Source organism: Chaetodon auriga, chromosome 12 (assembly GCF_051107435.1).
Source record: "Chaetodon auriga isolate fChaAug3 chromosome 12, fChaAug3.hap1, whole genome shotgun sequence".
Lineage (NCBI taxonomy): Eukaryota > Metazoa > Chordata > Actinopteri > Chaetodontiformes > Chaetodontidae > Chaetodon > Chaetodon auriga.
In genome coordinates, this window is record NC_135085.1 from 8,543,057 (window position 1) to 8,556,868 (window position 13,812).

Below are 13,812 nucleotides of genomic sequence, written 5' to 3' on the forward strand. Positions count from 1 at the left end.
TCATCAAAGCTGAAATAAAGGGCAAGTCTGACTTCCATAATCCAGATCATGAATTATACTGTTGTTCTTGATTTCCGCTAGCTGTCATCAGATAGAGAAGCCAGCAGAGCGGTAAATACAGCAGAGTTCAAATAGCCAGAAACCGAACCGTATTCAATTTGCACTGTTGAGGTCACTTTCTGTACAGAAATGAGCAGCTGAGATGTTCAGGAACATGGAGACAGTCAGGATTATGTAGACAGAGATACCATGTTCCATGTAAACACATAAACCAAAAACAATCAAAACCACGACGCTAAAGTGCAGGTTCTTCTCGCTCAGCTTCTGACACGAAGCTCAGTTCAAACGAAGCTGCTATGAGCTGCATACTTTGTCCTTTGAAATGTTAAATATGCACATTTTCAAGTTAAAGTGGTTTGTTTCTGTTATTGAACTGTGTCTCTTGTGCCTGACTGCCTTGGTTCCTCACACTTACAATGAAGCAGCTACTGCAGGCCGGTCCAGCTGCTCATAGCTGGCCCTCATCTCTTTCTTGTGTGCGCACACACAAACACACACACACACACACACACACACACAGTAGCATGACTCAATAGCTGTTCTACTGGAATGTGAAAAGGATGCTAATTACTGTAAAGCTCAAGTTAAATGTCTGACAGTGTAGAGTGTATTATCATGAATTGACATCAAATTAGTGGCTTGCTGGCTAATAAGATTATGAAGAACAAAGCGCTGTGTGAGGTCTGCATTGTGAGCACTGCAACACACACACATTTATCTTGATTCTGTAATACGATGCTCACTGTACACAGACACAAGCACGCAGAGGCATGCGCTCACACCGGCTGGGTTCCCACTGACGTACAGTGTTGGGGATTAAGATAGCTTAGTGGATTGGCGAATGCGCAGCCAGTGCATTTCTAAAATAAGTCGCAACCTTTTGGTGGCAAAACATGAATCTGCGGTTTGGTGTCGGGTGCCAACAACCAGCAGAGCAGAGTGAAGGAGTAGTAGAACAAACATCATTAATCCCCTTTACAACTGTGCAAGCAAAATATCTACACACACACAAACACACACAGTCTGACGATACGTCTGAAGGACGCATGCATGCACAGACAGAGATGAGTCATTCCTGATCTCACAGATAGTAACCATCTGCCCAAGTCTGGCTTTTACGTTCTCCTTAAATCCCCTCACCGTCCACCTCATCGTTCACGGAGGGGAGAGGCGCTGCATGGTGGTGGGCGCTAACAAGAACCGACAGTGGGAAGGAAAAAAAAAAAGTTTTGGACACAAACAGACTGCTTCCAGGCAAACACAGAACATATGTGCCCCCTTTCGGTCGCTTGGCCTAATATTCATAATGCCAGACAACCAAAACAAACCCCCGCTAATACTTCCTAATGTGGCCTCTCTCCTGAGCCATCTCCTCTGTGATCCCCTAAAGCTGGCTAAGAGGGGAAAGGAGGGTGTGAGAGAAAAATGTCGGTCAAATGTCAGGATTGACCTCCTACAGACAGTCAACCAGATCTGAAGCTAAAATGTAGCACAGTGTGTGTGTTAGGGTGAGATAAATGGAAAATATCTATTGTTCCCATTTTAAAAAAATACAGCAGCTGCTCAACGACATAGCGCTAGCTGCCGTTCACTAATCCCCTCACGCTCCAAAGCATATCAGAAATAGATCTGTATTAAGAATAAAATGGTTGCTCTGATAAACAAAGTGTATTTGTCAACTCTAGCCTCTCCCCATTCTCTTCTTCCTCGCGTGAACTGCTCTCCTCTCTTGCACATCGTTCTCTCTGTGTCTGACTTACTGATTGTGATGGCTGCACGCTATCAGTGTGTTAGAGCTGTGTGTGTTAAAACCAGAAAACCGCTGTATTCAGCACCAAGCTGCAGCTGTAGAAGGAGACTGATCTGATTCATCCCCCAGCGACCAGGACAGCTGCAGCATCCACTGGTTTAACTCTGAACTAACACACAGACCCTGAACGCAGCACACAGTCCACATTCACAGTCTTTAAACTGTTGCGCAGATCTACACATTTATCCACCCGCCTGTTTTTTTATACCCGTTTATCATGTGCAGGGCCAGGCTCTCTGAAATCTTTTGATAGTAGTGCCGAGTTTTGATAGATGTTACACAAGACCTTTGCCTAAAAAACACAATAAAATACACCCTCAAACTGGGAAAATTCTCAATCAGAAACAATTCAATCATAGAGGATGAATTCAGGCAGGGATTCAGTGTCAGCTTGACAGATTTTGATCCTCCGTGCCTAATCTATAAGACTCAGACGTCAATATTATACATTTCACAACACTCTGGTTATTATTGTCACTCACACACAACCAGCCACACACTGGCCTTTCCATTTTCAATTCAGCACATTCAGGAATCTTGTGCAAACCAAACAAAAGAAACATCCACCGTAATCTGACCGATTACTGTAATGAAGTGTACTTTTCGGATTTCCAGCTGGGAAACTTTTCTCTCTTTGTCACATTTATGGTCTGTCTCCCTACAGTATGGTACCAAATACACATTTTAGACAGCCGAAAGAACAGCCGGGGCCTGACAGTGCATCAGAGAGGACGTAGGGGTTTGCGGAAGAGGTGGGAGGGTATAAAATGTCATACTTTGCCTGTCACCGAGCTCATTCAGCAGCACTTCATCAATGACCTCATGGTCCTGCATTCAGTAACTCAGCACACACAGGGGCTGGCCTTGTGTGTGGTGTGTGTGCATGAGTGTGTGGCGGTTGAGGGTGATGGTGACATATGAGTGCAAAAGAGCTGCTTCTGTGCGACGGATGAATGAGCGCTTCTATAGGTCTATGATACAGACTCATATCCGTACAGTAGGTCCTTTTCAAAGGAGACATTTTGACCTGTAGCATAGGTGTTTTTAACAATGGACCATGACAGCGTGACAGTGAACCAGCAGCTAAATAGAATTCAGCCAAGATTCATTTGATTATCTACACTGTCTGTGAAACAACAAAATGTCTTCTGCGAAAAAGAATCTTCAATCTTGAAAGATTACTGACAGCATACATTAAGAAAATAACACTGTATCTCCCAGAGTGCCACATGGTCAGCAAACAGCTGCCTGTGATGTTAAAAAATCACACAAATGTTGCAAATATTGCACACACGAAACAACATCTGCACACTCCACAGAGGTGCAACACTGTTGCTTAGGTTACTGCCACTAAAAGATACAAATTCGCACATCTTCTAGAACAAAGATACATATTAGTGCATCGGGAAGCATAATCCATGAATGACCTGACAATCTCAAATTAATTTTCAGTTCAGTAAGAAACACACCTCCCTCAGTGACCACCACAACAAAGCCTTACATCATCTCACACCCTTTAATTTCCCTCAGCAGGATCCATAATACCTGCTGAAACTACGGCTCGCTGTTTGTGTGTCACCATGTTTGTCCATAGCTGCGTGGTATTATCATGGCTATAATGAAAGAGACTGCAGAGGTCTACCTCTTCATCATCGCTGGGCAGGCGCTCGTAGTCAGACTCGGTCGTTTCCTGCAGCCTCTGGTATTCTGCCGTCTCCCCCATGGTGGAGCTCCTGCACCCGGCCGGCACCTGCCCGAGGCAACGTGTCCTCAAAGTCCCCAAATAGCCACAGCTCCAGTCAGTGAGCAAACCCACTCAGTCAGTCAGTCGGTCAGTCAGCACGCCGCAAGGTCCGTGCTGTCATTAGGAAGACAAGTACAGTATTCTGCATGTCACGCACAGTAGAGCGCTGCATTATTTCAGATAGCTGAGCACATTATTTGTAATCATTCAACTAACAACGCTGCCGTCTCCAGTACTCCCACCTTCATTGTCTTCCTTATTAAGGGAGAGTCAGCTTTCCTTGAAAATGGCCAGACAATGAGTTCCTCATATTCACACAACAGTGTTCACTGCCTGAGCACTCTGTAAAAACACAGGTGCTTATCTTTATGGAGACAGGTTTTAATAACGAATTCCTCCTTCAAGCTGCAGACAATAATTCTTGATGCAGAATGACGATACTCCCTCTTTTTGCATTGTTGTGTGCAGGCGGGGATTCCTCCTCTTCTGAAGCAAAACAGAAGACAATCTGCTGCTTTTAAAAAGATGTACAGTTTGTCCTTTTCATGTGCCACCGGCGCAATCTTCAGGAAGCCCCCGAGCCTCTGAAACTGATCATTTATTGATCGTTATTGTCCTCCCAGACCAGGAAATCCCATGTGTAGAAGCTGCTGCAGTAAGGATGGAGCGGTGGGATGATGCGTCCAAGGTGTGGCAGTGGAGGTGACAGATCCGACAGGCTCTATTTCTGTTGCCCCATCTCACGCCACGGTAATCATCTCTACCCTCAATCTCTCTCTCGCTCCACCTCGCCCTCCACCTCGCTCATCTCTGCTGTCTCTCTCTCTCTCTCATTGGCCCTGCCTTAGTGCTGACGCATGCTCTTCATATCCCCCCTCTCTCTCTCTCTCTCCCTCTCTCTCTATTTCTGTGCCCCAGGCATCACTCCGGCCTGCTTACCTCCTCTCACTCATCGCCGGGAGTGACACGTCACAGCAGCCAAGGGGAGAGATCGTACAGGAGCTGTTTTTCATTTTTCACCTGTTTCATTTCAGCCGTCCTTTGTGTGTGTGTGCTTGTATTTTTTTCCCCCCACAGATCTTGAGCAGCTGTCCAATCGGACTGGCAGCTCAGCTCTGATGATCACAGCTAAGGTCTGGGAGGATTTTTAACGCTGCTTTGTCCTAAACGGACTTCCTGATTGCTCGATGCCTAATCCCTCGCTGTTGTTGTTATTGTTTTCCCCCTCCTCTCCTCCTCTCAGTCTCTCACCCGCTAACCCGATTTCCGCACCCCATCCACTTCATTTTTTTTTTCCATTTCAGCCCCGGCTCAATGATTTGGTGAGTGGTCGCCCTCCTCTATTACCGTGGCAACATCAACCCATTCCACCCCCTCCCCGCCCCCCTGTGTCCTGTAGTCGTGGTGATCCAGTCAGCGGTGGTCCTGATAGAAGCAACCAATGGTGTCGAGGCATGCCGACATGGGGAGGGAGGGGGAGGATGGATGGTGGCGAGAGGCGGGGGAGCCCTAATGAGTAGAGTTAATCCTCCCTGTGAGAGGGAGAAAAACACGGCCATGCTGCTTTGTGTGTGTTTGTGTGTTTATGCGTGTGTGTGTCAAAAGCACCTCTCCACGATAGGGAGGGTATCTAGGCCATCTGGATCCTTGCTGAGTGGACATCTGGATGCAGGAGAAAATAGAATAAAAGAACAATGTGTGTGTGTGCGTGTGTGCACGTGTGTGTGTACGTGTGTGTGTGTACGTGTGTGTGCGTGCATGTGCGTGACACTACCTCCTGGTCTTTCCCAAATCCTAGTGTGACTAGCAGCATTGCAGTGTAGCCACTGATGCCATTGAGCAAGTCTTTAACACATGTAAATGACAGCAGCGCACAGTGCTTGTTGACTCATATGCCTTCGTCTCCACCCCTCAGTCCACTCACTCTTTATTCTTCCTTCTTTCTATCCTAAACACTTGCCTTCTTTCCTTTTCCCTCCTCTCATCTCATTCGTGCCTTTCCTCTCGTTCCCACTGCCCCTTTCTTCTCCCTCTTTCTGAGTCCATTCCAGTCCTGTTGATGTCCTCGGGCCGGTTATTCGCAGCCCACTGAGCAACATTGGCCTTTTGCTCTCGTTTCTCTGCCTCTTCTCTGCTCTGCTGCTGAATCTGGTCCTCTGGAGGCCGACTGTCACACGTGTGAGCGGCACGCAACATTGCACTGTAAACACACAAACATGCGCTCACCTCCACATAAAGGCACATGCGCACACATCAGTTTCTAAAAAACTGAAACACAGAGACACTGTACATGCATGCAGACACACACAGCAGCACAGACGCCTGTAAGTCCTCATTCACCACCAGCCATAATGTTGATCTTATCTGTACGTGTCGAGGGCAGTGTCAGCAATCACAATCAAATTCCCTCGGCCATAAATAAAGCTAACATGAACCAGTGAATTCCGACAGGCTGCGCCCTCCTTTCCTCTCTGCTTTCGTATATGGATGTATGTTTTTTGGTCTCTAGGGTGAGCTGTTGTGTTGCTCCCCCTCCCTCTCTTACACCTGAATCCCACATCAATGATCCTTACTGGCCAGGCTGGCGACTGGAGCAGCCTATCAGATCTCTGAGTACAAACCTCAAAACGCTCACAACCTCGTTTTCTCTCTCTCCATCTCCTCCAACACCTACAGTAGTACAAGTGCATTTGCTTGACACACATCTTGGTTAAACACATATGTACAGTGAGATATGATGTCCAGCATCACAACCTATGACTTCAACTGAACACAGTTGCAAGCGCACAAAAAGTCACAGTAGTACACACAATCGAACATTACCGCATTAAATATGAAATGCAGACAGACGAGCGAAGTGAGACAGAGCCAGACAGCAGGGAGGATGAAGAAGCAGCAGACAGACAGACAGACAGGCAGGCAGGCAGGCAGGCAGGCAGGCAGAGGAGGTTGGCCAGTTGAGGCTGTGATAAATGGAGCAGGGCCGAGCTGTGGTATCATGTGGGGGTCGCTGCTCCCCACCACCTCCCCCCGATGAAGTTAACGCGCTCCATTACAGACTGTATGGTAGACTAGTCCAGAGGGGAAAGGCTTATCGCATAAAAATAATCATGTGATAAGTAGAATAAGAGCTTAAAGTGTAAGGAAAGGCAAGAGATGACAAGATGCACCTTTTTTGGAGTAAAGCAATACATGCTGAATATGTGGACATTCACACAGTCACAGGAAATATGTCAACATGTTTCTGACTTCCATATTTTGGACCTCTTGCAAAACTTCCTTCCATATTTTTTGCGTGCAGAGTTGTCTGTACTATACATCTGCCCAGAAAGGGTGTCTTTTTATCTTCTATCCCTCAGTGCGTATCAGAATAAACTCTTACTGTCTCAAAAACTCTGTGGAAATCCACATTTTGGTCGGAAAATCTCATTTATTTATTAATATTTTCATCTAATCTTAATCTTCCTAATTGAATCTGCTGTTTAATCAAAGTATGAAAATATTCAAGTTGAACTGAACATAAAACCTTTAATTTTAAACTGTTATTGATTATGGACAGGAGCATCTGTACTTGTATGTCATTACTGAACGTTCTACATTAAAAGTGCTTTTTTATTATTATTAACTCATTTATGAAAATCCAAGCGAGCATTTTTCTTATTCATACATGTCATATCTCAGTCATGTTCATATGTCTTTAAACATAATATCACTCAGAGAGAACCACACCTTCACCTCCAACCTCTCGGCTTCCATTACACACCACATTTCACACAGTCTCCTCCAGAAACCTGGAAAACCCCTTTAATAACTAAATACTGTGGCTTCGACCTTTGACCCCAGAGGCTTCATTTGTCAGCCATCTTGCGTCAGGGGGAAGGTAAAGCCGAGCCTGTTAAAACACGTAAACGCCTTCTCTGCCCCCGTGATGGAGAGCACGGAGAAGCAGAGCAGACAGGCTGTGGGTGTAACGGCACCGCGTTCCCAGCACAAACATTACACGCCGTTTAAAGCCGGCCTTTAAGAAACCGTTTAGACTCCTTAAAGACCAAAAGGACTGGGACTTCGGGGTCCCTCCTGTCTCTTTACGACTGTTGGTGGGTAGACCACAGGCTCTGGGGGCAGCAGTAAGCTTTTGAACAGGAGCTGGAAGAAATCCCTGATGTCTACTACCGATGTGGGGCTTGAAGGGTGGAAATATAATCAGGGTAGTAACTGGACAGAACGGCCTCTTCTCCAGTTATGGGGTACTTTATCTGTGTGTGTGTGTGTGTGGGTGTGAGTGTGTGTGTGCACTCTGATGACTTATTTTATAGACTATATGATTGAATAGCAGATTAAGTAATCAACACAATAATTGTGATTTACGTTGTAGTCTTCATACTAACATCAATAAATTCCAGTGACAGATGGAGCATCATACTGTACTGCGTTTTAAATGAGAAAATCGAAGACGCTACAGATTTCACTGTAGTTATACAAAATATAATCATCCCACAAAACATAGTGCTTTAGAAATATTGGATTATTTTATACTAATTGCAGTTAAAATCAAACGTGTTTATGGCCTACACTGTATTCGATTGATTTTCTCTACATGTCCTGATATTTAGAAGTGGATTTCCACAAAGTTGGTAATTCACTTGAGACTGAGGTCAGGTCTCCAAAGTGAGAAGTTTCTGTTTTTCTCTGTTCTATTACTGTGAATTGAATATCCTTCAGTTCTGGACAGGACACTGTTCACTTTTTTGACAATTTCTAAATCCATTGATGAGTTGAGAAAGTAATGGGCGAATTAACTGCTAATGGAAATAATCACTAGTCGCAGCCGTATAAAACGGTCAGAATCGATACAGCAGAGGCCGACATACTGTGTGCTGACTGTTTCACTGGATCTCTTCCTGTAATGCATTTATCATTAGACCCATCTTTCAAACTCCACTCCCCCAGTTTGCAATGTAGATTGTCTGAGAAAAAGGGGAACGATGGAAGACCAAGCTGAGATAACTGCTATGACATTATCACGGTTAAATTCTCATATTTGACAGGGCTCCTCCACAGACACAGAAAACATTATGCATCTGTTTTTACAAGCTCAAAGTAACGAGGACACTGACAGTTCTGTGTAAAATCAGCTGAGCCTTAAGTTGATTCATAGTAACAACACATTTAATTTTTTAAAATAAGACTTGGGCGAGATGCATCACACTGACCCATAATCCTCTCAACACAAATATCTAGTCTTTCCATCGGTCCTCTTCATCCACTTTGTATGAAACAACCTGCAACTCTTCCACATTTTCATGGTGAAAGAAAACTAATTTTAACAATATTCTAATAATAAAGAATAAATCAACATCAATATCAGTTTCCTGTGCTGAAGGTGAACAATGGCTAACAGTCCTGCTTCTGGTGGGACTCCGCATGAACCCTCTTAACAACCACTGCGGCACCCACCCACCCACAGCTTCCAGTCAGAGATCAGATCTTGTTGATGTAGACGATGACTTCACCTCGCTGAGGGTGAAAAACACCGGACGTGCTACGAGATGATTCACTGCTCTGTGACATGAAGAGAGACGTTAAGACTGACCGACGACTCTGCCACTGTGCTGAGGTCAGTTCTCCTGGGAAAGTGTCCACACAGTTAAAAACGTAATGGGCCAGTGAGTCAGCTGACATAGCTGTGGTCGGGGTGTGGACTGTGGAGATGTGGGACAGCAGCTCCATCAGCATCTCTGCTCTGCATTTATTTTTACCTTTACCTTCAACACCAGGGGGGGTCAGCCCTGACAGCTGACCCACGTGCCGTCCGTCAAAACTAAACCTCTTGTCTCGCCCTAAATCCTCACCACGTGCTGAAACACCTTCACGAGATTTTCAAGTACAGGTGATGTTGCTGCTGCCTCATTTCTGGACAAAGAGGAGGCAGGTCACACCAAGTATTTCCACATTTGATGCATTTTGTCAATCATTTGTGAAAGTCAAATGCCAAACACTTCTCAAATATGAATATTTGCTTTTTTTTGTTATTTGTAAATTCAATATTTTAAGTTAGTCAGACAAAAAAAATCCATCATTTTTGGGCTGTGGGAAATTGTGACTGACATTTTTCATATTTTCTGATATTTTATATTGTAAACAATTCATTAAAAAAAACAAAAAAAAAAACATTAATTCATTAACTGCAGCCTCAACTATTTTCACTGTCAATAAAGTGAATTTTACCATTATTCCATTAATCTAGTATTTATAAAATGTCAGAAAATACCATTTAATGTGTAACAAGTTTTCCAGAGCCCAAGGTGATATCTACAAATTACACTGGACCAGCAGCTAACCTAAAAATATTTAATTTATGATGATATTTAAGAGAGAAAAGCATCAAATCCTCACATTGCTGGGAGCAGTGGATGACATTTCATCTTGAAAATACAGAAAAATTCAACCAGTTGTAAAAGTTGATGGCAATTATTTCTCTGTCAATTTTCTCAGCAATTAATCAGCTAATCATTTCAGTACTCATGTAAAGTGTGTGGGGGGGGGTGACTGGTCAAACCTGAGGACCCCATCTAAAATCACCTAGTACTCACTTTGCTGATGTGCAACAAAGAAAAACTCATATCAGCTCGAGCAGATATGTTTGTTAGCTACAGTAAATCTAGACTATGCCAGGTAATATTGTGCAAATGTACAACACTTCAGAAACTTGTGCAGAAGAAGAAAGAAAGAGAAAGAATTGTTGCTGAAATCATATTTTTTCATGGCCCAGCTTTTTTTTGCAAGAATGCGGCAACAACGATTTGAAGTGGAAACAGACAATGTTTCCGCCCGCAGCATTTTCCAAGTGATAATACTGTCGGTGTCCCTGTCTCGAACACGACTAGATCGCTTCTGTTTTCCTCGGAGGAGCAGCGACACACTGCATTTGTTTCCATGAAGAAACGATCAATGGCACTTTGGAAATGGGAGAGTAGAAAGAAGCAATCTACCAATCTAAATACCGATGGTGTTATTATTCCACTGCCATTACGCTGTGTAATCTAAAAATATTTCATATTTATAGCAAAATACTGTTGATTGCCAGATTAACTTAAATATTTAGTGTGTGAAAAGCTTTTTCAACCTTTGTGCTTTGTTCAGATTTAAAAATGCTTCCTGGTGGCCTCGGGTGTTTCAGGTGCTGACCATGACTCTCCTGTTTACTTTCTAATTAAGACTCTGACCATGAACTGCAGCACGCCTGGTTTGAAACCAATCTGGAAATCTTTGTATGTCACTCATTTCCTGTCATCCTTCTGCTGTCACTATGTCACGAAGGTATAAAATGCCACAATTGATAAACAATGTTTGAATTCTTAGTACGTTTTCCATATCACTGAGAAGCCACATTAGACAAGTTCTCTTTTCTTCTTCAAGGCTGCTTTATGTCGTGGGCACATAAAGATCAACACTTTTTAGATCAGCTGTTGTATCATCGTGATATGTAGCATGTTTTATATTGATCACCTTCTTATCAAGAGTGAAAAACCACTATGTGCAGCTTCAAGCAGTCACAATGAAAAGGATGTGGCTGAATGATGGCTTGTCCCCAGCCCAGCAGGCTCAGTTTGGATCAATCACGGTCGGGCACAGAGTCAAACATCCTAATGGCTTCCACTTATCGTAGAACACACGGTATTTCATGCTGAGCTGTCAGGAGAAATATTATCCTCAACAAATCCTCCCTCATCACCCCTTTCCCAGAAAGATTTCCACTTCAGCTGAATCAGAGGTGGACAGGCACGCGAAGCAAATCCACTGTGGACAGAGGTGTGCGAGAGAGAGATGAAGGGACAAAGACAGAATATGTGCGTGTTTGTGTGACAGATACACCTCCATGTTAAATAATCCTCAGCTCTCATGCTGGCTTTCTGGGAAGTGTTAAAGGGGCACGTGAGTGTGTGTGGTGTTGGCTTTCCTCTGTCCCTGCACGCGAAACAGGTGGGGGGTGATCCACGCCGGGCCATGCAGGGTAGCACAGCAGAAGATTAGGGGGAAGAGAGGATGGGACGAGGGACCCGCTGTCTCTCTTAATCTGTGTGTGTGCGTTGGTGCCAAGGTCACAGGTGATGAGGTATGCAAATCATCAGAAGCCAAAGCTCTCTGTGTTTCACTGCCATCTGGGGGCCTGCTCATACATCATGCCAGGGGCTTTGTGTGTGTGTGTGTGTGTGTGTGTGTGTGTGTGTGTGTGTGTGCGTGTGTGTGTGCGTGTGTGTGTGTGTGTGAGTGAGTGAGTGGTGACACTGAGCCTCAGCTCACATGACGAGCAGAATCTCACAAATGGTTCCTTCAGTTTAAACTAAACTACAATCAAGGGCAAAAATATAATATCAATTAATATTATCATCTGTCAGCTTTCTCATCGTGGCAGTGTAGACATGTTTCTGATATGTTTGAATGGATTCACTATTATCATTTCTCCATCTGGCCACATGGGGGCAGTGTGAGGCAGTCAGAGGAAAAAGTCACGTTAAAAGCAGTTTAAATTCATGATTATGAGGCAGGTGTTGAACACTGATTTCCTGCCTCAACCAGTGTGTGTTTGTAATCATATATGAAACATACTGGGCTATTCATCATCAGAAATGTAAGTAATGATTTGTAAAGTTATTCAGCAGAGATGAGAAGAGGCTGCAGACTACTGCTCAAATGGATTCCAGGTTAGATGTTAATAATTCTCTATAATGTCTGTCGGAAGCTTCCAGAGACGTAATCTCTGCTATTTTTGGAAAAAGCAGAAATCCCTCCCTTGGAGTGACATCCATATGCAGAAGTGTGCTGTTCATCATTCAGCCTGCCAACGAGAAAAAGTGAAATGCCAGCTTAACGACTTCCATCTGCACACTCACCGAGGACGGGAACATTACAACACGTGTGACAAAACTCTGCTGCATTAAAAATTCAGATAAAAATAAAAGACGTCATCTACTGTTGTAGTAGTGTCATTCACTGTTCACTGCACCTGCCTCAAACTGAAACAAGTTGTTTGTTTTGTTTTTTACTTCATGTGTAAAGCAGCAGCACAGTAAGTGTGCAAGTATGTGTGTGTGTGTGTGTGTGTGTGTGTGTGTGTGTGTGTGTGTGTGTGTGTGTGTGCATGTGTGTGGGCGGTGATACGGGCTCTGTCACAGACCTGCAAGACAGACTGCAAAAATTGCACCATCAATGTCTCCAGTGGTGTACAGGTGTGTGTGCGTGTGTGTGTGTGTGTGTGTGTGTGTGTGTGTGTGTGTGTGTGTGTGTGTGTGTGTGTGTGCGTGTGTGTGTGTGTGTGTGTGTGTGTGTGTGTGCGCGCCTCTGGTCAATATGTAAGCTGCTCTTCCGCTCCCGGCTCCCAAGAAGGGCTGAGTGATTGAGCAGAGTAACAACAGATAAGAAAGACAACAACCCACACTCTCTTTGGTCCTGTGTGGGTGTGGGTGTGTGTGTGTGTGTGTGTGTGTGTGTGTGTGTGTGTGTGTGTGTGTGTGAAACACAGAGAGAGAGGCTGAAATGATAAGGAATGAAAATACAGCTTATCAAAAAAAAAATGGAGCATTCTTTTACTTCAGAAAAACATTCACAACAAAAATAAGATTATCATGAAGGAAAAGAACAAACTGAACTGAGCTCAGCTGCTCAGACACACACAGGAACTCGGTGCTCAGACGGCCTCACAAACACAAACGGTATCAGTGGGACTCATCTGTCTCCATTATGATTTGTGTCTTAACGCTATGGGGCACACACACAGCCAGAAATGCAACTGTGCTGCGTGGAGTCGAACTGCGTGTGAACTCTGAACACTGTGACAGGCCTCTCATCGTTTCCGGTGTGAACCATGGATGCACTAAAAGCAAATCTTTCAACCCGGGCGTGACTCATAGTTTTGTCCGTTAAGACTGTCTGTCACGATAAATGCATCGAATGAGGTGAGGAGCATGAGCTTCCTGCAGCCTTCCATAAAACCCGAATTCAGTAGAAAGTTCAAACAGCTGTCTTTGAGTCAGACCAAAGCTCACTGCACAGCACAGCACATCCACTTCCCGCTCCACTTGCCAGGTGACTGAAATGCTGTATTCATGCCTGGCAGTGTGTTTAAATGAGTGCAGGGTTGGTCGACATGACAATATATCATGAGGTAATATAAAAGCCTCAGCTGGCAGAGATTTGG

The 13,812-nt window shown here is 44.3% G+C and overlaps 1 protein-coding gene across 3 annotated transcripts in view; it reads right to left on the bottom strand.

The window, feature by feature from the left end:
• Positions 1 to 13,812, bottom strand: part of LOC143329080 (activated CDC42 kinase 1-like) — a 55,960-nt gene that overhangs the window by 29,832 nt on the left and 12,316 nt on the right. The window contains exons 1-2 of one of the 3 annotated variants that reach the window (XM_076744768.1): positions 3,857 to 4,852; positions 3,513 to 3,728 (exon numbers count right to left, since the gene is read on the bottom strand). In XM_076744768.1, coding sequence (XP_076600883.1) covers positions 3,513 to 3,593 — 81 coding nt within the window. In that variant the 5' untranslated portion in view covers positions 3,594 to 3,728; positions 3,857 to 4,852. Of the gene's footprint in view, positions 1 to 3,512; positions 4,853 to 13,812 lie in introns of those variants that run through there. The other 2 variants (XM_076744767.1, XM_076744770.1) reach the window with 2 other exon arrangements.